The sequence below is a fragment of the Sus scrofa genome, chromosome 4, assembly GCF_000003025.6.
Source record: "Sus scrofa isolate TJ Tabasco breed Duroc chromosome 4, Sscrofa11.1, whole genome shotgun sequence".
Lineage (NCBI taxonomy): Eukaryota > Metazoa > Chordata > Mammalia > Artiodactyla > Suidae > Sus > Sus scrofa.
The window spans coordinates 125,518,447-125,544,046 of NC_010446.5; the positions used below are offsets into that span (position 1 = coordinate 125,518,447).

Consider the following 25,600-nt stretch of genomic DNA (forward strand, 5'->3'; position numbering starts at 1 on the left):
TTGTTCCAGGGATCATCCAAATGTTAAAATACATGCGATTAAATGCACTGTGCTTTCTCATTGTTTTGACATATTTAGACGTGAAATAACCCATGCTTAAATGCATTCTAATTCAACATATATCACAAATGAATAATCATCTACCAGTTGCAATAACATCTCTCACCACCCCCTCTCCCTTCCTGGAAAGGATTCGAGGCAGGTACATTATTCCTGTGTGTCTTCATGGTGTTTCTCATTGCTGTTATTCTGTCCATACCCCAGGCTGTCCAATATCTTAATTGGTTGGTTGTTGACCTTGCAAACCTCTTTATTTGCAATAAAGGTATAATGCCGATACAAAATTATATTCACCTCTAGAAACGACCTTATTTCTGAATATTATGTAAACAATTTTAATTAATCTTTGATCATATTATTGCAAGATCTGGCCAATTACTCTTTTGTCCTTAGATAAGAAACAAAACAAAGATGCCTGTTCTTAAAATCTGTTTTATACTCTGATTCCTGACATTCAAATATCTTTAAAAATGTCTGTTAGTGGTTTTTAAAATTTCCCTTAAAGAATCTTTTTGTATATACTATATCCCATGTTCCTTAAGACAGTCTTACAAAAGATTCTAGAAGCCAGAATCTTGATTTTAACACTCAGGTAAAGCCTACCTCATTCAGATTCTAATCACCACCAGAGGGAAGGTGTTCATTCCTATTTACCTTGGGACCCCATAATAATGGCAGAAGAATTTGCTAAGAATGACTAAACACAATATACTCTGTAGGGAGAAGTGTGTACAATTTGTTACACAAATCTAAACAGTTATTCATAGAGAATGTGCATCGGTTTCCAGTCTCCGTTTACTCCTTCTGAAGAAACTATTATTAATTTTTAATTAGGAAATAATTCTATTCCAGTGTGGAATACTGCTCTTTGTCCCAAAGCTTCTGTTCTGGGATGTTTGCTTCTTACTCCAGGGTTTGTGTTACCACATTTTGGACTCTACTTATGGAATCACACAAAAAACAGCCATTGAATACGGGGTCTTTATCAGCTGATTTCTCTGGAAGGCTTATATTCTTTGTAACAATACACTGTGGCTGGCTGTGGCTGTGGGATGATTTGGCTCTGGGTCTATCTGGCAGTTCCATTAGAATCAACATTCTTGGCTTTGGAGAACGGAAGACATTTTAAATTCATTTTGGCTGAAGAAGTCAATTTCTGCCTGAAAAACAAGCAAATGGATCTCCTGAAATATGGGTACGCATCTCTTCTGCATCACCATTAAACGTAGTTCTTAGCAGCTCGAACTCAAGGAATGACTTTCTAATTAACCTATGTCTTTTATTTTCTTTGTTATATTGAGACTTACTAAATCTTTCCCTAAGGAACAATGATCCGTTGATTCATTCATCCTTTTTCTATTTAAGCATCAACTAAATGCAGAGATGGCACTGGACTCTCTCACACCCAACAGTGCGTAATCCTCTAAACTTGCCTTTCCTCCCAAGAATCCCATCATATCAAACGATTCTTTCTTTTCTCGCTATTTCTCAGACATTAATTGTACAATTTTCAGATTCTCCCGAATGGTCTTACCTTTTCCAAATCGGACAATAACACAACACATTTCTGGCTGTTTTTTAGAGAAAAATAGTCCCCAAACGTCAACATTTCTTGGTTCCTGCTTTTCTAGAGCTATCAGCACTAATTTTCCAATATCAACTCCTCCTGAATGGAGTTTAAAAAGATCAGAGGTTACAAAGTAGAGACAATTTTGATTATGAACCAGAACCTGTGGCATCAATTGTGTTAGTAGAAAACTATCTTGTTCCTGTGAGATAAACAACAATTACTTGTCTTTTAAGTTCTTCAGACTTTCAGGAAACTGTGTGTGTGTGTGTGTGTGTGTATATACACACTTATTTATTTATTTATTTATTTATGTATTTTAGGGCCACACCTGTGGCATATGGAAGTTCCAGGGCTAGGGGTGGAATCGGCTTATGCCACAGCCATAGCAACTTGGTATCGGAGCCACATTTGCAACCTACACCATAACTCATTGCAATCCCTAATACTTAACCCATTGTGTGAGGCCAGGGATGGACCCCACATCGTCATGGATACTAGTCGATTTATTACTGCTGAGCCACAGTGGGAACTCCCAGGAAACTCTATTTTGACAATTCCCCCCACCCTTTTATTTGAAATGAATACCCCTTATTAGTCCACAGCATGCCCCCAAATGAATCAAAGACCTAAACATAAGAACTAGAACAGTAAAACTCTTAGAAGAAAACACTGGAGTAAATGTTCATGATATTGGAATTTGGCAATGACTTCATGCATAGGACATCAAAAGCACAGGTGAAAGAAAAACATCAACTGGACTTTACCAAGATTGAAAGCTTTTGTGCATCAAAGGATACTATCAAGAAAGAAGAAGAAAACCTACTGAAAGGGAGAAAATATTTGCAAATCATATATCTGATAAAGGATTAATATTCAGAATCTTTTCAAATATATAATTTAAAAGATAATAATAATAAAAAGATAATACAAAAAGTTGGCAAAAGGAGTTCCTGCCATGGTGCAGTGGGTTAAGAATCCAATTGCAGGGCCTCAGCTCATTGTGACAGTGGGTTCCATTCCTGGTCTGGTGCGGTGCGTTAAAAGATATGGGTTTGACACAGCTGCTGTGGTGTAGGTTGCAACTGTGGCTGGGATTCAGTCCCTAGCCTGGGAACTTCCATACGCCGTGGGTGCAGCCCTTAAAAAAAAAAAAAAAAAAAGTTGGTGGAGGACCTGAATAGACATTTTCCCAGAGAAGATATTAAAATAGCCAGTAAGCACTTGCAAAGATGTTCAGCATCATTAGTCCTTAGGGAAATGCAAAGCAAAACCATAACAGAGATACCACCTCCTATCTACTACGATGGTTATAATTTGTAAAAAATGGAAACTAACAAGTGTTGGCAAGGAAGTGGAGAAGTCAGAATCTTCTGCATCAGTAGTGAAACGGTAAAGTGGTCTGGAGTAAATCACATTTTGGTGATTTTTCAAAAAATTAAACTTGAGTTATCATATGACCCAGCAATTCCACTCCTAGATATATATATCTAAATAACTGAAAGCAGGGCCTCAGCGCAAATATTTGTACACCCATTTCTTTTGCCTATTTCTTTTTTTTTAAAAGGGCCACACTAGCGGCATATGGAGGTTCCCAGCCTGGGGGTCCCATCGGAGCTACACCTGCCGGCCTACAAGACAGCTACAGCAACGCCAGATCTGAGCCGCGTCTGCAACGTACATCACAGCTCATGGCAACGCCGGATCCTTAACCAACTGAGCTAGGCCAGGGATCGAACCCGTAACCTCATGACTCCTAGGCGGATTCGTTTCCACCCGCCACGCAGGGCCCTGCTGTTAATCAATTTTTGCAGCCCACATTATTCACAAGAGCCTAAAGGTTGGAAACAAGGGGTGAACGGATAAACAAAATGTGTATGTACATACAAATGGAACATTCAGCCTTAAAAAAGGAATGAAATTCCCACACTTGCTACAACGTGATGAATTCTGAAAACATTACAAATATGGAATAAGCCAGACACGACCAAGACTGTAGGATTTCCCTTCTACGAGGTGCCCAGGAAAGGCATTCTTAGGGAGGAAAGGAGAACACAGGTGCTTCCAGAAGGTGGGGAAAGGATTTTGGAGTTTTAGGCCGCAGTACCCGGAGAGCGATCTATTTAAAAGGAGTTACAAACTTCTGGAAGGAAAGAGGAGACGGTGGAAGGGAGAGAGGGGCCCGGCGATCCATCGCTTGGAGCTCGGCTGAGCCGGCCTGGGGGCCCGGCGGGTGAATCGGCGCTCGGCTCCGAGGGCCGCCGGGAGCTGGGAGCGCGGAGCCGGCCGCCCGCGGAGAAGGTGGGGCCTGGGGCCGGGCGTCCGGCGGGGAGGCGGCGGCCCGGCGGGGAGGAGGGGACGGGGAAGGCGGCCCGGCGGGGCGGAGGCGGGCCTGGAGCCCGGGGGCCTGCGCGCGGCCTTCGGAGCCGAGGGCGGGGCGGGCGAGGCGTGGCCCCGGCCGGGCGCGCGGCTCCTCAGCCGCCGGCTGTGTGAGGGGCGAGGCCGGAGGCGGCCCCGGCCGGGGCGGCCTCCCTCCGAGCCCGCGGCTCCTGCTCTGCCTGCGCGGCCCCCAGAGCCCGCGGGGGTATCCCCCGTGCGTCTCGGCCCCGCGAGGGCTGTGGGCGCGGGCGCGGCGGCCGGGGGGCCGGCTCGGGCTCAGCGGACACCCCACAGCCCCGGTGCGCTTCCTGCTGGAGCCTGTGACCCCGTGGGTCCCCCCGGGCGGGGGGCGGAGGTCAGGACCCCCCCGACGGCCTGGGTGCCCGAGGCTCAGAGACGCACGGTGGTAACTGGCTCCCAAGACCTTGCTGACTCTGTCCGGTTCCCTGCAGGCATTTCTGAGGGTGGGTCTCCCAGCAGGTGTTGGTCTCAGCGTCTTTACTGACTCCCAGTTTCTGGCAGATCAGTATTTTCTGTCTGGGGTTGTGTACGTTTGAAATAAGACTATTTCTGAGGGTGAAAATTGTAAGGAGTAACTAAAAGAGCTGAACATTTATATAGTAAGGATTATAGAAGGTAAGATGCCTACTGTGACCAAGTAACCAGTTAAGGTGCAGGTCCTCTCAACACTGAACAGATTATGCAGTCACAGAAACAGTATGAGTTATTTTAAGATCTGTTAGAGCAGAAGTGGACGCTTAAAAAATAAAATGCGTAATTCTATACCACATGTTGAAACTAGAACTTTGTAAAACGTAATCTAACGTGGAAACTTACTCAGAAAATCTGACTCTAAACCTAAAACTTAAAATTAATTACCCCAACATCTGTAATCTCCTACAATCATAAACTCATACTGAGATGTGGTGAGGTCCCTTGTAGGGCCTGTGTTAAAAAAAATTAATACCTAACGCAAGTGTCAAATTCATGGTCCTTTAGAAGCTTCTTGATTTCATCACATGAGTCCTGAATAGAAAAAAAATCTCCTTTTTAAATTGAAGTTTAAAGATTTGGGGGTAAAATTTTAAGTCTCAGAATTGATGGAAGATTATTTTTATTTTAAATTACGTGTATAGGAGTTCCCATTGTGGCTCAGTGGGTTAAGAACCTGATGTAATCTCTGTGGGGATGTGGGTTCCATCCCTGGAATCGCCCAATGGCTCAAGGACTGGCTGGCTGTTGTAGATGCATTGCAGATATGCTTAAGTCCCGTGTTACTGCGCCAGTGGTGTAGACCTGCAGCTGCAGCTCCCATTCCACCCCTGGCCCAGGAACTTCCATATGCCACATGTGCAGCTATGAAAAGAAAAAAAAAAATTTTTTTTTTTTTTTGGTAAAATGATCATTGCTAATGCATTTATTCCACAGTGAATTCTTAAGGACCATCTATTATGTGCCCGGCCCTGTTCTGGGTTGTTGGAGTATATTAGTGAGCAAAAAGTCCTTGCTGCTTCTACAGGGAGTGTGATAAACAACTGAACGTATAATATGCCAGGTATCAATTAGTACTGTGAAGAAAAATAAGGCACAATATGGGCATGGAGAATTTTAGATAAAAGGTGTTTTTTATAGGATTGCTTCAGAACTGTATACGTAATGTTTTTATTCTGAATCCAAATACATTACCTTCTTTTATGCCAGAACTAGAAATCAAACTGAAAGTTCTTTTGAAAATATTTGCTATTTATATAGAAGGTTTTTCAATTAGTTTATCTAATGATTTTTTTTTGGAAACACTTTTTTTTTTAGCGATTTTTATTTTTTCCATTATAGTTGGTTTACAGTATTCTGTCAGTTTCTGCTGTACAGCAAAGTGACCCAGTCACTCTCTCTCTCTCTCTCACACACACACACACACACACACACACATTCCTTTTCTCACATTGTCCTCCATCATGTTCCATCGCAAGTGACTAGATATAGTTCCCTGTGCTATCTCATTGCCCATCCACTCCAAATGCAATAGTTTGCACCTGTTACTCCCAGACTCCCAGTCCATCCACTCCCTTCTCCTCCCCTCAGCAACCAAAAGTCTGTTCTCCAAATCCATGAGTTTCTTTTCTGTGGAAAGGTTCATTTGTGCCATATATTAGATTCCAGATATAAGTTATATTATATGGTATTTGTCTTTCTCTTTCTGACTTCACTTAGTATGAGGGTCTCTAGTTCCATCCATGTTGCTGCAAATGGCTTTATTTTGTTCTTTTTTATGGCTGAGTAATATTCCATGGTGTATATATACCACATCTTCTTGATCCATTCATCTGTCGATGGACATTTAGGTTGGGAAACACATTTTTAACTTGTTTTAGTAATTTTGTTTGCATTTTCTTTTAGAATAAAGAATTCAAAGATTTTCTACTCAAATTCTGAGGTAGCATAGCCATGTAAAAGTGGTCTGGTGTGTTTTAATTTGGAAAACTTTTCTTGTTGTTTAAAAATTATATAGCTCTCCTAAGCCTAGAAAGGGAACATTTTATTTGTTACTTTTTGGATAACATAGAAACATGATTGGCCTTTTTATTTATGCTTTATAAGGTAATTGTTTTCCACTTCTGAAATCCTCTGCTTAAATAAAGATGTGAGACTAGGCTGGCAACTTTTGAGTGACTCCCTTCTGCTCCCACTCTCTCATCCTAGGCTTCTGTTCATACAGTGAAATTGTTTTAGATGTTTATACAACTACGCTAATTTATCTAAACTTTTATGATTTCATTTTCTTGGTGACGGAGCGATAATAAATTTTTCAATAAATTGAAAAAAACAAAGGTCAGTTAAGTTAAACAGATGGAAAGGGGAAGATCCCGATAACTAAATCAGTGAAAAACTCCACAGTATAATGATGAAGGAAGAACAGTCTTAATGTGGACACAGGTTTAGCTGTCTTGTTAGCAGCATTCTGTCAAGGGCTGCACGTGGCAGCCTTCCTCTTTCCCGTGAGGTCCTTGCGCTTCAGGGAGGATGACGGGACCAGCTCCGACTGGGGAGTAGAGATTTCGCCACGAGGTGGCACTCAGAGCCTTTCTTCGGTTTTAGTTTCCAGCCTAAGGAAACAGCTAAGGAAAGATTTGCAGTGTGTTAACTATCCAGAATAAATAGAAACGTGATTTCTATTTTATGATTTGTGCGTCTTATTTCACGTTTTGTCATATAGAATTTTTCTATCACGTTTCAGAATTTAGGAAAAAATTGGGTTGTAGTATTGATGTGCGGGGGAAGAATTGCAATGTTACAAGAATCTGCAGAAGTGGTCCTACTGTCTCCTATCAAATTTGAGGCTTTGTTCGTATAAAATAGATTTTTATTATATTCCCAGGTAGCTAATGCTGAATGCTTTTATCCTTTACATTTAGATAACATCTCTGAATGTAAGTTATCTTTTAAAAAGGGAATGTAAACATATATATGTTATATAATATGAATGTAAATATATGTGTATATATTAAACTCTTGAATTTTTTTATTTTGAACAAGTTCAAACATATATGAAAATAGAGAACATCACAAGGAACTCCATGTACCTAATTACATAGCTTTAGCGATTATCTCATTGCCAATCTTTTTTTGTCAAAACCCCTCAAAATTTCCCTCTTTATTTTAAAGGGAATCCCTGCGTATATACACAGTGTATTGTTAGAGACACAGATATTCGCAATAAAACACACTATCCTAACTCTAATGTAATGGTATGAACAAAGTATTTTAAGAGCCTTAAAAGAGCCATTAATTCTGCTTTGGGTAAGAGGACAAATTCCAGAGAAGCCCTTGAAGAAGAAATGACATTTGACCTGACTGTGAAGGATGGGTAGGAATTTGTCAGGTGGAAAGTAGAAGGGAGACACGTTCCCGGTCCGGTATCCGGTATCGGTGCAGCGTGGAGAGAGTGGTACACATGTGAATATGCATGAAGGAGAGGAGAACAGAGAATAATGTGTTTGAATATTTAAGCGCTTTGGAGGAAGTTGCAGAAGATAACTGCTGAAAGGCAATCTGTGTTTATCTTAGGAAATTAATGTTTATAGTTAATGGGTTCAGAAGTTTTTCCTACATCTTTGTAAACTGAATATAAACTACTTTTTCTGTATTTTTTTAGATTTATGACAGAGTCCAGTTTTTAGCAATGCTGAGATCACATGACTCCTTGTGTTCTTTGGATAATTTATTTTTTGAAAAAACAGATGAAGCTGAAAAGTAAGTCTGCCTTAGAGAATGATAATATATTGTTTTAGGGGTTTTGGTTTTTTAAGGAGTTTTAGTTTTCTCTCTGGTAACCTTGTAAATAAAAAATGAGGGATCAACAGAATGATGTTCAGGTTATCTATTTGGTAAACATGAAATTCAGATAAGAGGGAGTTTAACATATTACATGTTGTAATTTTAAAAATAGGGTAGACTCCTGCCTTTTTGACTTTCATTTATTTGTATTTCGGATTTGTTCAAATTAGTTTTGGCTAAAGACTGGCAGTAACGTTGGTTGCTCAGGACACAGAGATGGTGGCACCTTTGGAATCTGAGAGGGCAGAGTGCCACAGGCCAAGTGAGCTAGGCACGCTCAGTGCAGCTGGAAGGAGGGTGGAGGTAAAGATGAGGGCCCAAGTAAAGAGAACAGGGAGTCTGCTAAACCCTGGCTTTTATGGATTTTCCCGTGGGAATTGCTTTAATTTTTCTATGTATTTATCCTATTACATTATCCTATTTTAATGACGTATTGAGTAAATCGTTACTTCACTTATTCTTTCATTCGAATATTGATTGAATACTGAAAGGGATTTTAAGAGGAGGAAATAAACTTTTACTTTAAAAACTTCAAGTCTCCTTGAGGTTAACACACATGTGGAAAGGTCATTATTAAATAATTGCGACCATGTAATTCAAACCGGAATACTTTGTGTGTGCGTGTGTGTCTTTTTAGGGCCCCACCCACGGCATATGGAGGTTCCAGTCTAGGGGTCCAATTGGAGCTACAGCTGTCGGCCTACACCACAGCCACAGCAGTCCCAGATCTGAGCCACTTCTGCAACCCACTGAGCAAGGCCAGGGATTGGATCCATGTCCTCACGGATACTAGTTGGGCTCATTAACCACTGAGCCACGACAGAAACTCCCAAAATGGGACACTTTCGAGAGTGAAAGAGTGTATCCACCTGGGACACCAGCTGTTAATCAGGACTGGCCTAGGCAAATTTGGAACATAGGATTGCAGTATAACGTCAAAGAAAAGTGCAAAGCAAATGATAAGCATATATTCACGCGAAGAAATTTCTGATGTGGAGGGCAACAGGTCAGACTGACTGGGTCAGGCTTTATGATAACTGGCAGAGACCTCTGGTGGCTTTGAAGGATTTGATAATTCTGATAAGCAGAGAGGGGGTGGACATTTGAAGACACAGTGCTACATCAAGAGAAAGTGAATGGATGTGGAAGAACTCACGGTACCTTTAGAGGACAGTGTATCGAGAAGTTTCCTCGAAGAGACGGAAAGAGTCATAAAGGAGAAACAGTGAAACAGAAAGTTAGAAAAGTAAGCTAAGGATATATTGTGGTGGTATTGAATGCCAGAATAAGAACCTTGGACATGGCTTGATGTCTTAAAAGCTATGGAATCAATAAACATTTATTGACTAATATGCCTAACTATAGAAAGCAGTGTGCTAATACTATTGGTGTACGTAGAAATAAAAAGAAAACTTTAGATGTTTGCAGTATAGGGTAGCAGATCTATCGGACTACCATCTTTCTGTTATTTACCTGCAGACATACCCAGAGACACACATACCGTACATGGAAAGCTGAGAGACATATTATAGGTTCAAAGTGTACTTAAAAAGAGGGAAGGGAGGAAATCCTAGGGAACCTGGAGACCGTGTGAATGTAAGATTTGAACTGGATTTTGAATGAATATGAACTCCAGTCCCTAGAACAGTACCTGCCACGTGGTACTCAGTAAATAATAGTTGAATGGATTAATAAATGAAAAAAGAAACAGATGGATATGGGGTAGTGTGGGGTATAAGAGCAAGCCAAATAAAGAAACTATTTTTTGAACAAAGTTGAGGAGGAACAGAATGTATTATCTACTTGGCATATTAGTAGTTCACTTTGGCCTGGACTATAAGGTACACATAGGAGAATTGAAACTCTAAGGTGACCTAAGGCCACTAGGAAATCTGTCATTGTTTGGAAGCCACTGAAGGATTTTGGATGGAATAATAAAATTGTGACGAAAACAATTCTGAATTAAAGCAATGGGAGTGTCTAGAATAGAGAAAGGCTGGAGGCAGTGAGGCCAGTTAACACACTATTATTCTCGGGAGTTCCCATCATGGCTCCGCGGGTTACAAACCCGACTAGTATCCATGAAGATGCCGGTTTGATCCCTGGCCTCGCTTAGTGGGTTAAGGATGCAGCATTGCTGTGAGCTATGGTGTAGGTTTCGGACGTGGCTCAGATCGAGCGTTGCTGTGGCTGTGCCTGTGGCTGTGCCTGCAGCTCTGATTTGACCCTTGGCCTGGGGACTTCCACATGCCACAGGTGCGGCCCTAAAAAGCAAAAACAAAAAAAAATTATTGTTCTCAACGAGACCTAGCTGGTTAGAGCCTTGATAAGGATACTGCTAATGAAAATACAAGGAATGATAAATTCAAGAACTTTTATAAGGAAGATGCAGTAAGACCTGGGTGTGTGTGGAGTTCCCTGGTGGCCTAGCTGTTAAGAACTCAGCATTGTCACTGCTGAGGCTGGGGCGACTGCTGTGGCTTGAGTTGGATCCCTGGCCTGGAAACTTCCACATGCCATGTGTACAGCTGAAACAACAACAGCAACAACAAACCTGGTGTGTATCTGTGTAGCCTGGGTAAAAGGTTGTATTATGGTTTGCATTCGGGGTAACTGGAAAGTAGGGAAATCGTAAGGTAGATTCGATTTTCTGGGGAGGCGGATTAGGAGAGCTAGATGTGCGCTTTTTATATCTTGTAAACATCTTTCTTGGATTTTCAGGAATAGTCTCTGTGCAGAAAAGTGAATATACCAGGCCTAAACTGCTCTCTTAGAAAAGGCCTGCTTGCAAGGTTGGCCTTAAGCTGGAGTCTGGGAACTCAGATGTTAGGAAGGTTTTCACCATTAACTGATAAGAATGGCTCACTGTGCATTAACTGTTTGTAAAAATAGTATGGTTTGTGCTAAACATCTACCCTTCTGGGAATCTGGAATGGAGGTGTGGGCCAGAGAGGGGGTGCCCATGTGATAAGCTGCCAATAAAAATCCGCATGTTTTGTTTCTAATGACTTCCCTGGCTGGCAGCATTTCACATGTGTTGTCACAACTCATTGCTGGGGGAGTGGAACACATCTTGTGTTATTCTTTGGAAACTTGTGCCGGTTTCCCTTGGGCATCACCTCACAGTCACGAGTAGGACTATATGCTGAGAGTCCTGTGAGTCATCCTGGAAATCGTTGACCCGGTGGTGATCTTGGGGACCCAGTGACATCGTCCTAAATTTCCGTTGCTTTAGTGTATTGTCAGACAGTTTCTCAGACATTGTGAGATAATGTGTTGCAGATATATATACATTTTTAAATTTTATGGCCGGACCTGTGGCATATGGAAGTTCCCAGGCCAGGAATTGAATCTGAGCCACAGTTATGACCTGTGTTGCCACTGAGGCTATGCCGGATCTTTTCACCCACTGTGCTGAGCTAGGGATCAAATCTACTTCCTGGAGCTGCAGGGATGCCACTGTTGCACACCAGCAGGAACCCCAAGACTCCATTGTTAATTTGTAATAATGTTTTAGGAATACTCTAGAATACCAATAATGGTGTCGTTTACACACTTATGACCCATGATTCATTGTCAGGTGTGCCATCGGTAATTTGTAACTTGTATTGGTTACGATGCTAAAGTGTCGGAATGATTTACTGCTCTCTTTTTATTTTATTTTAAAAATTAAAAAAATTTTTTTTTGTCTTTTTAGGGCCACACCCACAGCGTATGAAAGTTCCCAAGCTAGAAGTCAAAATGGAGCTTCAACTGCCAGCCTACTCTACAGCCACAGCAATGCCAAATCCAAGCCATAGCTGCCACCTACACCACAGCTCACGGCAACGTAGGATCCTTAACCCACTGAGTGAGGCCAGGGATCGAACCTGCATCCTCATGGATACTGGTCAGTTTCTTAACCTGCTGAGCCACAATGGGAGCCCTTGCTCTCTTTGTTTTATATTGGACCAGATTTAAAATTCCTGTAACAAGCATTTGAATTGAAGAAAAGCTAGTGGAATTATAGCCATTACTTAGGTGGCATATCTCACACAAGCGTCATTAATCCCATGACACACAAAGAAAAAAGATTGAGATTGCTGCTGTGTAGGGATAAATCAAAGTCCCCACAGAGGGGAGTTCTTGTCGTGGCGCAGTGGTTAACGAATCCGACTAGGAACCATGAGGTTGCGGGTTCGGTCCCTGCCCTTGCTCAGTGGGTTAAGGATCCAGCGTTGCCGTGAGCTGTGGTGTAGGCTGCAGATGAGGCTGGGATCCCTCGTTGCTGTGGCTCTGGCGTAGGCCGGTGGCTACGGCTCCAATTCGACCCCTAGCCTGGGAACCTCCATATGCTGCAGGGGCGGCCCAAGAAATAGCAAAAAGACAAAAAAAAAAAAAAAAAGTCCCCACAGAAAGATAGTGTATTAAGTTTAAGAGTCTGTAATTGAGTAACGTTTAGTTAATAAACACAGTTTCTAATGTTATATCTTTATTAACATATTTTCACATATTTCTATTTTATATAGATACCCAGACAATGAAAAATCATTAGATTGGTTTCTCCCACCTGCTCCATTGATTTCAGAAATTCCAGATACTCAAGCATTAGAGGAAGACATGCAAAGTCATAAACTGTTAGGTAAATTATGGCATATTTGTTGTGAAGTCAAACCCATTCAGCTCAGATCAATATAAGAAAAAATCTAGTAACATTAAAATACTACTTCTTTTATTTTAATGGAATAAAATGAAAGGTAAAGACTTCTCTTACTCAAAATAGTGTCCACCAAATCTTACAACCTGAAGCATTTTCCCTCTCCATAGATATATATATATACATATGTAATGTTACATGCACTAAATATACTTTCACACACACCTGTTACATTGTTTTGTGAATTTGTTTCCTGTACTATTAAAACTGTCACTGCTGTTTAGTTTTTTCCTTGTCCTTTACTAAAGGTAGGGTCCTTTGGTTTAGGAAACCAGATTTATGAAATTATATTGAGCAAAAACAACAAGATGTAGAAAATTATATGTAGTTCGTTGCCACTTTTATAAAGCTAGGAAACAAGCACACTAAACAATATATGTGATCTAATGTGATATTGTTGGTAAAATTTTGATTTTTGAGCAAAAACAGACTCAAAGACTAAAGATTAACTTACAGTTACCACCTGGGACAGGTTGGGGGGGGAGGGATGAACTAGAGCTTTGGAATTGGCATGTGAACCCGGTCATGTAAGAATGATTGGCCAATGGGGAGCTGCGATGTAGCACAGGGATCTCTACCTAATACTCTGTGATACTCCACATGGGAAAAGAATCTGAAAAAGAATGAATGTGGGTGTATGTATAACTAAATCACTTTGTTGTGTGGGAGAAATTATCACAACATTGTAAGTCAACTATACTTCAATAAAACCTCAGAAAAATTAATAAAATAAAAAGCAAAGGTCTTTCAGAGAGAAAAATAAAAAATCATTCAAGAGCACAAAAATTTTTTAAAAGTAAATTGGTAGGTTCATGTATGTACTTTTTATTAAGCTTCATAATTTTTATATGTTTTATATATGAAAATATGTTATATACTCTTGTATGTACCAAATAATGTATAGATTATATAGAGTATGTATATACACACACATATAATAGTATAGATATATACATAGATGATAAAGCAAATTTAAGCACTAATAGGGCCTCCAGCTTCCTTCCAAACTTTTCAAAGATAATTGTAAAGTCTTTGTAAAGAAACCTTTAAAATTCTGTCACTTTCTAGGAACCATGAGGTTGCGGGTTCGGTCCCTGCCCTAGCTCAGTGGGTTAATGATCCGGCGTTGCTGTGAGCTGTGGTGTAGGTTGCAGACGCGGCTCGGATTCCGCGTTGCTGTGGCTCTGGCGTAGGCCGGTGGCTACAGCTCCAATTCGACCCCTAGCCTGGGAACCTCCATATGCCGAGGGAGCGGCCCAAGAAATAGCAACAACAACAACAACAAAAAAAAAAAAAAAAAAAAAAATTAAAAAAAAAAAAATTCTGTCACTTTGACGAAAGCAGTCCTTTATCTTGATTTTTAGAAGCAGGATTACAAAGTTAAAAACATTGTATCATGTATTTTAATCTGAATCATATTCAGTAACATTTTTATGATTGGTCATTGTATTTCTGTATGTAAGTTATTTATATAAATTTTTAAACCCTCATAATTACTTATACAATTATGTCCCTATAGTAGATAAAATACTTAAATATTACAATTTGATTATTTCTGTGGGTCAGGAATTAGATCTATTTTATAATGTAGGTTTTATACATATTTCAAATTTAATTTTAATATTCTTAACTAATTTCTGAGTATCCTTCATTGATACGATATACCATAAGAGTAACAACTTACCTGTATTTCAGAATCGTATATGGCATTACAGATTTTCTTGTTATACTAATACTTTTATTTTGGCTTTCATATTTACCTAGTAAACTCTTGAAAATTGAAATTTTTCTATCATCATTCTGAAAGCTTATTTCCAAGAACAGGTAGTAATTAATATATTCTATTTTTGTAGGTCAGAAAAAGAGGTCAAAAATGTTAACATCCAATTTAAAGATAACTAATGAAGACACAAGTTATACTTCACCAACACAAAAATTCCAGTGTGCTTTCCCTTCTAATAAATACGAAGAAGGCGATCTAAATTTAGTAGGGGCAGGTAGCAATGACTTACATGTTGCTGGCAAGCTGACTTATGGTTCTCCTCAGAAGTACAAAAGTCACATTGGCCCTGAGATAGCACTTGAGAAAAATGTTCCAGATGATGCGAAAGTAGTTAATTTTGCATACGATAAAGGAGAGAGCACATCGGCCTTCCGAAAAAGGTAATCACTTAAATAAAATAAGTGATATTCAGTGATAAAGACAATTTATGTGTATATCCAGAAGTATGAGGTATGAGAGAATCTGAATGAGAAAAACAACAACAAGTAGAGTCTACCATGTACTAGACATTCTGGTAACTCTGGGATTCTTTTCATAGGGTCTTGCCTTTAGAGAACATACAGTTTATAGAGGGAAAGACAGTAAACAACTAAAAATTATCAATTGAGTACTCTTTGTACTGCTATTTTTTGATGAAATACAGGATTGAGTAGATGTTCTCAAAGTCTTTGGTCTTAGGACCCTCTTACATTTAAACAATTATTGACAATTCCCATGAAGATTCTGCTAATTTGGGTTCTCTCTATTGATATTTAATCATATTAGAAATTAGAATTGGGAAAAAAGCGTTATGGGAATCATTTTGATCCTATGAACTAAGCCTTGGCCATCGTTTGATTGCTGCTGTTAACATGGGGCCCGGCTCTTCTCTGCACAATCAGGGAAGGCTTTCCTGAAAACCAAGAGGTTTAAGCTTAACCTTAAAGAGGAAGAGAGTCAAGCTGAATGCAAACAAAGAAGGAGAGAGTTCCAGGCAGAAGGCATAGTATGTTCAGAAGCACTAAAGGGCACAGAGCTTGGCTTTAGTTTAAAGAGAGGATGATGAGAGATATGGTATGCAGGGACCAGGTCATTCATCGTCTCCTAGGCCATGGAACAGTTTGTACTTTTTCTTAAGGCCGTACTTATTAACCTGTGGCACAGGTACTCACTGCTTCAGAATCACCTACAGTGCTTGTTAAAAATTTGGATTCCTGGTTCCTACTTTAGACCTATTAAATCACAGGAGGAACAGTTCTGAATGATGACAGTGTCTGAGGGGAGAGAGTAGCAGACTGATGTGTGAGGGAGAAGCCACTGCATATAAACGCCTAAGAAACCGAGACGGTGGGCTCTTCAGTGGTTTGTCTGCATGAATGTTGAAATAACCCAGGTGATGGCAGAGTCTGGATTGAGAGGAAAATATTCTAAAGTGACCAGAGGTGGATGTGTGGTGTTTGCCATGAGGACGGTTCCCAGGTGGTGTAGCCAGATAGCACAGATACTTTGGTGAGAGAGTGGAAGAGTAATCGTACAGATTTGGAGTGGGGACGAAGACTCTCAACCCTTAAGTACATTGCGTGGGGGAGGGGTAGCAGGGTGTGCTTTTTTTTTTTTTTTTTCTTCCACTCAAGAATTTTTAAGGAGCAAGTGTTTTCCAGGGCAAAGAAGTATTTTTGTTAAAAGAAGTAAATATAAAATTCAGAGAAAAAGTTGAGGACATGGGAGAGTTTGTCCCAGAGGACCTAGGAAGAGTCTGAGGTCAAGAGAATTTAGATGGCTAGTATGTAGGTAATATTTTTATGGCTTGGAAAAGACATATTTCAAACTCTCGTGTCACACGGCTGGAAGGTGGAGACACTTTGGATTTATACCCAGGTTTGTCGGGTCCCAAAGTCTGTGCTCTGACTGAGAGCACCACCTGCAGCAAGGAAGCATCCTGTGGCGTAAGTGCTGTCCTCACCCTCAATACCATCTCCTCACGGGATGCTGTTCTGTGATCTCAGCAAGACTAGCCGCCTGCTTTTGAATTTTCTGGCTTCAGAGACAGAACTGCTGGCATTGGAGGATGCGACTCTGCAGTGTGTTTTAAAATACACTTCTCTGTCCAGTGTTTTGAAAAATTGGTCTTTCTTGTATGAAAGCCTGTCATTAAGATTAACAGTAAAAAATAATTTGGAAAGTATTCTGTATTCATACAGTGCTTGTTTGGATACCATTCCTTACAGAGTCTGTAAGACGGATACCTGCTGTCACCCCTATTACTTAGTCTATAAGGCGCAAATGTTGTGTTAGGAACCTTACTGGTTACTTCTCTGCTTAGGGCTATTGTGAACAAATTACTTTGATTGCCCTTTAATCAGTCAAATATAATAAATTACAGGCATAAAAATGGCCTTTCTTTGTTTTCCAGAACTTCTCACAGAACTATTTCTTGCACTAAAATGGTTATTGAATAGTGTTGAGAAAGTTGGTGCCAGTTACTGACAACAAGCCTCGGTGCCTCCACATGGGCCTCTCTGTAGGGTTGTTTGAATGGTCTCGTGAGATGGTGGCTAGTTCCCTTCAGAGTGAGTGATCCAGGAAACCATGTGAAAGTGACAGCGTTTCAGGACCTAGTCTTAGAAGTCACGCCCTGTACTTCTGTAGGACTCTGCTAGTCGCCCAGGCCGGTCCTGAGTCAAAGGAGGTGACCACAGAGGGTGTGAGCACCGGGAGACAAGGATCCTCGGGGCTCTTCACAGGCTGGCTACCACGGGTGGGTCTGTCTGAGTTTTAGGAAAGTGAAAAGAATTCAGTGATCCATTTAGCAGATCATAACTTTAGCTGAATGATTCGCTTTTGTGTTCTAATAAATCATAATCTATAGGTATTTTTAAGGGGGCCTATTTTATACTAGTTTTTTACATTCTAAGTCACTATTACAAATGCAAATATGTGGATTTTTTTTGCAGATTATTTAAAATATCTGATAGTATACATGGGAATGCTTGTTCTAATGACATTGCAAACTTGGACTCTGATATTGGCTCAGCGAAGATTGCCCAAATGGAAATGAGCGAAGGGAAATCGTGGAAATGGAACAATAGTAATCAGAAACCTCAATATTCAGAAATTAACATGTTTACAGCCAGTGATACTTTTTCTGCTTCTAAAATCAGAGAAGGCATATTCAAAGCACCATCTTTTTCAGTTGCATCCCAGCCTCATGAAGTTCAAGGTAATTCCTTGCTTTTTCAGTTGGTTTTATAAAAGTACAATATAGTCTGTATTTCCTAGCATGGATAAGAATACAAAAATGCAGTAGATTTGGGTAGGCTGTCTTTCTATATGCAATTTCTTTATTATATTGCATTTTTAAAAACTGACCTAATATTGTTTTAACTGTGCTCTCAACAAAAAGTTTTGGAAATTTTAATTGAATTGATTTTTATAGAAAATGTTAAAAATATCCCTAAGTCTGTGGAATTTTTTTTTTCCTTAGGGATAATAGAAAATGGTTTAGATTCCTTGAAGGCTGTCACAGAAATCCGTATCCTTTAAATTATTTGACTACAACACCACTATATTTGAAGTTGTAATTTTAAAACATTTTTTGCTTCATTGTGTTTCTCTTTGTTTTGATTGACAAAGAAAAAGGGAAAAGTGAATCCTTCAGGTCATATGAGAGAACCCAATATATGTGATAGTCAGTGCTATTCAAAGTATGGTCTGCAGACTGGTGTCCATTGTGAACTCTGTCAGTCTGTGACAAGACTAAGTACAGAGATGAGATTTGTGTTATTGGCTGAACGCTGAGCATTTTTACTTACAAATTGACATAGATAATTTCTTATACTTTGGGTAAGAGCAAGGTCTAGGTATCAACCTAAGTAGGGGAAATGACTGAGAATGGGACAGTCCATGGACTGAGGGCGTTTTTACAATATTTTTTAAAAGAACCTAATTTTCAGTTTATACCTATAATTTGATTTACATATGTGGTCCTTTCCACTGTAAATGTTTTGAGTACATATGCATGTTCTGGAGGTAACATCCTTTTTGCTTCTTTGATACTTTATGTCTGTAATAGTGTACTTATTCTATTTTATTACAATTAATCAGCTATTTCTGTGACTACTTCCCTATGACCTCTGAACTCCTTGAAGGCAAGGACCGAGCCCTATGTACCTTCTTATCTCGAAATACAGTGAAAGCCAGATAAAGTAGGAACGTTGCTCTGGCAGAAGAGTAGTCATGAGCAAGGATGAGGGTAAGAAGATGTGACGTGTGGAATATGTTTAGAAAAAACAAGCATTCCAGTTTGGGTGGAAAAAATTATGATTAAAGGAGTAGTAGGAAGTAATGATGGGTAGGTATTTTAGTACTAGATCATTTAATACCATGAAAACCGAGGTTAGAAGTTTTTGTTTTTATTTTTAATACATTTATTAAGTCATGAAAAGAAACCCATGCAATATTTTGAGCAGGTCAAATTATATTACCAAAACTATGCTTCAGGATTCTGAAATTAGTACCTCAAAGCTGGGGAAGGCTCTAGAATTCACAAACGTTATGGTCTGGTTGGCAAAACAGAAAATCAATTCCAGATATTGGTTAGTTGAGCTAGAGAAATCTAGGAATGAGGGATTTTAACCCTGGGCACTCTGGGCACTGAGATAATTCTGAAGTACAGAATTTGAGAATTAGAAAATGTTTGCGTGACCACTTGTGAAAAGTTGCTTCCAGTGCAGATAACTGACTGAGTTAGAATGGAAGGAAGGGACAATAAAGGGGCTTACACGGTGACACAGTAACAGCAGACATAGCCAGCCATTAGGGCTCCTGTTCATCATGGTGCTTCCATCCTGCTTTACTTCCTTCTCCCTGGTGACCGACATCGACTGGAATGTAGGGAAAAGGTAGCAGTAAGCAGTTAAAGCTATAGTTTCGTTATCTACACGATGGGAAATTCTTATCCCATACCTGAACTTGCCATAATCTGATACTAATTTTTGAAACATGTTAAAGATGTTCTTGCTGTCTTAGCTCAGCTGAAGTGGTACTATTATTTAGCCTCTTTGTTAGTTAGGGCCACTGCCTACTCTTGTGTCCTTGGATTTATTGTCCAAAAAGTTGATTTGCTGTCAAACTCACCTAACTTGCGTACACTTTTTTCCAAGTGTATATTTGAAGTGGAAGACTGAATCCTTTTCATGATAATTTGAGAGTTTGGGGATTGCTTGGATTATTTTCCTATTGTTTTACAATATTTTACTTTATTTGAATCCCCAGGACAATAGAAGTTTGGTCAGATTGATCCTGCCACAGCACTGTTGTCATTTTCTGCTCTGCAGACATCTTCTGTTCCCCACCCCATTATAACTTATAACTGCAATGAGACGGCTGAGAATTTGTTGTACAAAAGGAAAAAGTTTATATCAGGTGTTGATAGTAATGATCAATGATATACTTAGTAATTTTCTCATGAGCTATAAGATTGGTTTACATTCACTCTGAGTCACAGTTTCTTTTTTTGTGATTGTAAATTGATGTGAAACTCCTGATGAGAGAAAAACCAGCATGATAACCCACTTGTGGACTTGTTACAAATAAATATTTTAAAGGAAGAGATGTATTTTGAAGGAAAAATGAGATTCAAAAGCTGATGGATTTACACACTCAATATTGCATTTGGTGAGGGGCACAAGTATTCTGACACAAGGCACAACAGAAAGTAAAATGAAGATTTGTAAATTATCTGCTTGATTTAATAAATGCAAACCTGTATTAATTGAGTACTTACTGTATGACTGGCATTTGGGATATGCCAGTTAAGAAAGCAGGTGATGAATCCTGGCTTTGGAGGCGTTCACATTCTTGGAGTGGAGGTGGGAATCAGGATAGATCAGAACAATTGTAACGGTACATGGGTGAGTCATACAGCACTTTAGAAGGTGATGAGTAATATGAAATAAAAAATGGACCAGAGTGAAGGTTGATGAAATTGAGAATGCTGGAGTTGAGGCTCAGGATTAGAATTAGAGTAATCAGGGTAGGTCTTCAGAAGGTGAGATGTAAGTAATTGAAGGAAGAGAAAGAGCCAAGGAAGTATGGAGAGAGGAAGACTCCAAGCAGAGGGAAGACTTTCCAGTATGAAAATGGCTGGTGTCTTTGAAGGACAGAAAGTGTCCAATAAAGTAAGGAGATGAGTCAGAAGCAAAAATAGCAGGACTCGAGGTCAGAAGCACAAAGGTGGAGTGGGAAGGCAAGATCGTGCAGGATGTGGGGCCATCTACTTTGAAAGAAAGGGGGGGAATTTGAGCAGAGAGGTAATAGCTCGGATTTAACTTTAACAGGATCACTTATCACAATCTATCAATTTTTGTATATCTTCATAAAAATATAATTGCTTAAATAACTAGGTATTTGTATTCTCAGATATATTTTATGTCTTATATGTCCTAATAGATTGTAATAGCCTCAGCTGGAGAAGGCTTCTTTATTTACAACTTCCCCCCACCACCTATTCCTTTTAGTATCCATAATTTTGTTTTCAAAATATGTGAGTCTGTTTCCGTTCTGTACATAAGTTCATTTGTAACCTTTTTTTTAGGTTCCACAGGCTAGGGTTGAATCGGAGCTGTAGCTGCTGGCCTACTCCACAACCATAGCAACATGGAGTCCGAGCTGCATCTGTGACCTACACCACAGCTCCCGGCAATGCCGGATCCTTAACGCACTGAGCAAGGCCAGGAATCAAACCTGCGTCCTCTTAGATGCTAGTCAGATTCCTTTCCTCTGAGTCATGATGGGAACTCCCATTTGTAGACTTTTTGATGATGGCCATTCTGGCTAGTGTAAGGTAGTACCTCATGGTAGTTTTGATTTGCATTTCTCTAATAGTGATGCTGAATATCTTTTCATGTGTTTTTTTGGCCATCTGTATGTCTTCTTTGGAGAAATGTCTGTTTAGGTCTTCTGCCCATTTTTTGATTGGGTTATTTATTTATTTATTTTTGTTGTTGAGATGCATGAGTTTGTATGTTTTGGAGATTAGTCCCTTGTCAGTTGTATCATGTGCACACATTTTTTCCCATTCTGCGGGTTGTCTCTTTGTTTTGTTTATGGTGTCCTTTGCTATGCAAAAAATTTAAAGTTAAATTAGGTCTCATTTGTTTATTTTTGTTTTTATTTTCCTTGGGGGTAATGGAAAGATATTGCTGCAATTTATGTCAGAGGGTGTTCTGCCTATATTTTCCTTTAAGAGTTTTATAGTATAAGGTCTTATATTTAGGTATCTAATCCATTTTCTTTGCCTATTTTTAAATTGGGCTATTTATTTTTGGAGTTTTAAAAGGTTTTCATATATTTTGGATATTAACTCCTTATTGGATATGTGGTTTACAAATATTTTCTCCCATTCCTAGGTTGCCTTTTAATTTTGTGGATGGTTTCTTCTGCAGTGCAAAAGCTTTTTAGTTTGATGTAGTCCCACGTGGTTACTATTGCATATGTTGCCTTTCCTTTTGGTTTTAGATCCAAAAAATCATTGCCAAGATCATTGTCAAGAAGGATTTCCCCTATGTTTTCCTCTATAAGTTTTATGATTTCAAGTTTTATGTTTAAGTCTAATCCATTTTGAGTTTATATTTGTGTATGGTGTAAGTTAAGAGCACATTTTCCTTCTTTTGCATGTGGATATCCAGTTTTCCCATCTGGAGACTATCCTTTCCCAATTCTTGGCTCCTTTTGTTGAATGAATTGACCATATATGCATGGGTTTATTTCTGGGCTGGATGTTTTATTCCATTGATCTATGAGTCTGTTCTTTAATGCCAATACCTTACTGGTTTGATTACCATAGCTTTGTAATATAGTTTGAAATCAGGAAGTGTGATGCCACCCTCTTTGTTCTTTCCTAGGATTGCTTTGGCTGTTTGGGTTTTTTTTTTTTTTTTTTTTTTTTTTTTTATGTGCGTGGTGGTTTCATACAATTTTTAAGATTCTTTTTTCTATTTCTATGAAAAATGTACTTGGAATTTATAGATAGGGATTGCACTGAATCTATAGATTTCTTAGGGTTGTGTGGACACTCAGTGGTATTCTTTGAATCTATAAATATGAAATAACTTTCCATGTATTTATGTCTTCAATTTCTTTCATCATCTTATAATTTTCAGTGTACAGATCTTTTACCTACTTGGTTAAATTTATTCCTCAGTATTTATTCTTTTTTATGCTGTTGTTAATGTGATCGATTTCTTCATTTCTCTTTCTAATATTTTGTTGTTAGTGTATAGAAACACAACTGATTTTTGTATATTGATTTTGTATCCTGCAACTTCACTGAATTTGTTCATTAATTTAATAGTTGTGTGTGTGTGTGGTTTTTAGAGTTTTCTGTATATAATTTTATATCATGTGCAAATAGAAACAGTTATACTTCTTCCTTTCCAATTTTGCTTCCTTTTATTTCTTTTTCTTTCTTTCTTATTTGTCTGATTGTCATATCTAGGACATCTAATATTATGCTGAATAAAAGTGGCAAGAGTGGGCATTCTTATGTTTAGTTATCCTCAACTATAACACGGTATCTTTGTGTTATTAGTTGTGTTTTCTCCTCTTTCATTTCTGATATTATTGGTTTTTTGGCAGTTAACACTGTTAACTTCCCTCTCAGAACTGCTTTCATTGCATCCCATAAATTTTGGTATGTTGTGTTTCCATTTTCATTTGTCTCAAGATATGTTTTTGATTTCCCTTTTGATTTCTTCTTTGACCCTAGTGGTTGTTCAGGAGAATGTTGTTTAATCTTCATATATTTGTGAATTTTCCAATTTTATTCTTTTATTTGATTTTTAGTTTTGTACTGTTATGGTTGGGAAATGTGCTTGATATGATTTCAGTCTTCTTTTAAAACTTTGGTAAGACTTGTTTTGTGGCCTAACATGTGATCTATCCTGGAGAATGTTCCATGTGCACACATCTATTCTGTTACTGCTGGAGGGAATGCTCTGTATATATTTGTTATAGCCATATGGTCTAAGGCATAGTTTAAGTCCAGTGTTTCTGTGTTGACTTTCTTTCTGAATGATCTCTCCATTGTTGAAAGACAGATTTTGAAGCCCCTACTATTATTATATTACTATTTTGCTGTTCAGATCTGTTAATATTTGTTTTATATTAGGGGATCCAGTCTTGCAGTTGCTATATCCCCCTGATGATTTGACCCCTTTATCTTTATATAATTATCTCTTTGTCTCTTGTTACAATTTCTAGCTTTAAGTTTATTTTGTCTGATATAAGTAGAGCTATATTTGCTTTCTTCTGATTTCCATTGGTATAGAATAAATATCTTTTTCTATCTCTTTACTTTCTATCTATATGTGTCCTTAAAGCTGAAATGAGTCTCTTGTAGGCAGCACATAATTTAATCCTTTTTTTCTAAATCCATTCAGCCATGTTATGTCTTTTGATTAGAAAATTTAGTCCACTTATATTCAAAGTATTTATTGGTAAATATGGACTTATTATTGTCATTTTATTGTTTTGGGACATTTTGTTATTCTCTTGCTCCTTTCTCCTCCTCTTGGTCCTTTCCTTCATGATTTGATGATTTTTTTGTGGTAGTATGTTCTTCTTTTTATCTTTGTAGATCTACTATAGAGTTTTGCTTTGTAGTTACTGTGAAGCTTGCATAAATATATTATAGTTTTAACAGTCTATCTTAAGCTGATAACAACTTAACTTTGAATGAATACAAAAGCTCTACAATTTTATATTCAGTTCCCTCACACTTTATATTTTTTAATGTCACAATTTATGTCTTTTTATATTATGTATCCATTAATAAATTAGTATAGATATAATACTTAAGTCTTTTAACCTCTATGCTAGAGTTGTAAGTGATTAACTACCACCATTACAATATTAGAGTATCCTCAGTTTAACTATGTATCAGTCTTTATCATTGAGTTTTATACTCTCATATGTTTTCCTGTTACTAATTAGCATCCTTTCATTTCAGCTTGAAGAACTCTGTTTAGTATTTCTTGTAAAACTCCTCTAGTGATGAACTCCTTCAGTTTTTATTTGTATAAAAAACTCTCTTTATCTCTTCATCAATTCTGAAGGACAGCTTTGCCAGGTAAAATATTCTTTGTTGGCAGTTTTTTCTTTCAGTAACCAGAATATAGCATTCCACAATCTGCTCTGCAAGGTTTTTGCTGAAATGTTCACTCATAGTCTTATGAGGATTACTTTACATGTATCAAGTTGCTTTTTCTCTTGGTTCTTTTAAGATTTCCTCTCTGTCTTTATCTTTAACAATGTAATTACTGTGTCTTTCAATGTGGGTCTCTTGTGATTCACCTTCTTCGGTAATTTCTGAGCCTGGATATCTGTTTCTTTCTCCAGGCTAGGGTAACTTTCCAACATTTCTTTAAATAAGCCTTCTTCCCCTTCCTCTCTTTTTTTCTGGGACCCTTATAATGTGTATATTGTTCCATTTGATAGTGTTCCATAAGTCCTTTAAGCTAATTTCACTCTTTCTCATTCTTTTTTGTTTTGTTTTGCTCCTTAGATTGCATTAATTCCACAGCCCTGTGTTCAAGTTCACTTATCCTTTCTTTCAGTTGATTTGTCTTTTGTTGAAATCTTCTAATGAAATTTTCAGTTTGGTTATTGTATTCATCAGCTCTGTGATGAATATTTTCTATGACCTTGCTGGAATTCTCACTTTGCTTATGCATTTCTTTCCTGACCTTAGTGAGCATCTTTATGTGTTACTTTGAACTCTCTATCCAATAAATCATTTGTC

General features: G+C 38.5%; 1 protein-coding gene across 14 annotated transcripts in view; it reads left to right on the forward strand.

Annotated features, from left to right (window-relative positions):
- Positions 3,854-25,600, forward strand: part of HFM1 (HFM1, ATP dependent DNA helicase homolog) — a 91,997-nt gene continuing 70,250 nt past the window's right edge. For 5 of the 14 annotated variants that reach the window (XM_021090252.1, XM_021090251.1, XM_013997383.2 and 2 more), the window contains exons 1-6: positions 3,854-3,928; positions 8,160-8,257; positions 12,850-12,962; positions 14,891-15,200; positions 17,754-18,019; positions 18,284-18,331. In XM_021090252.1, coding sequence (XP_020945911.1) covers positions 8,187-8,257; positions 12,850-12,962; positions 14,891-15,200; positions 17,754-18,019; positions 18,284-18,331 — 808 coding nt within the window. In that variant the 5' untranslated portion in view covers positions 3,854-3,928; positions 8,160-8,186. The other 9 variants (XM_021090256.1, XM_013997387.2, XM_021090255.1 and 6 more) reach the window with 8 other exon arrangements.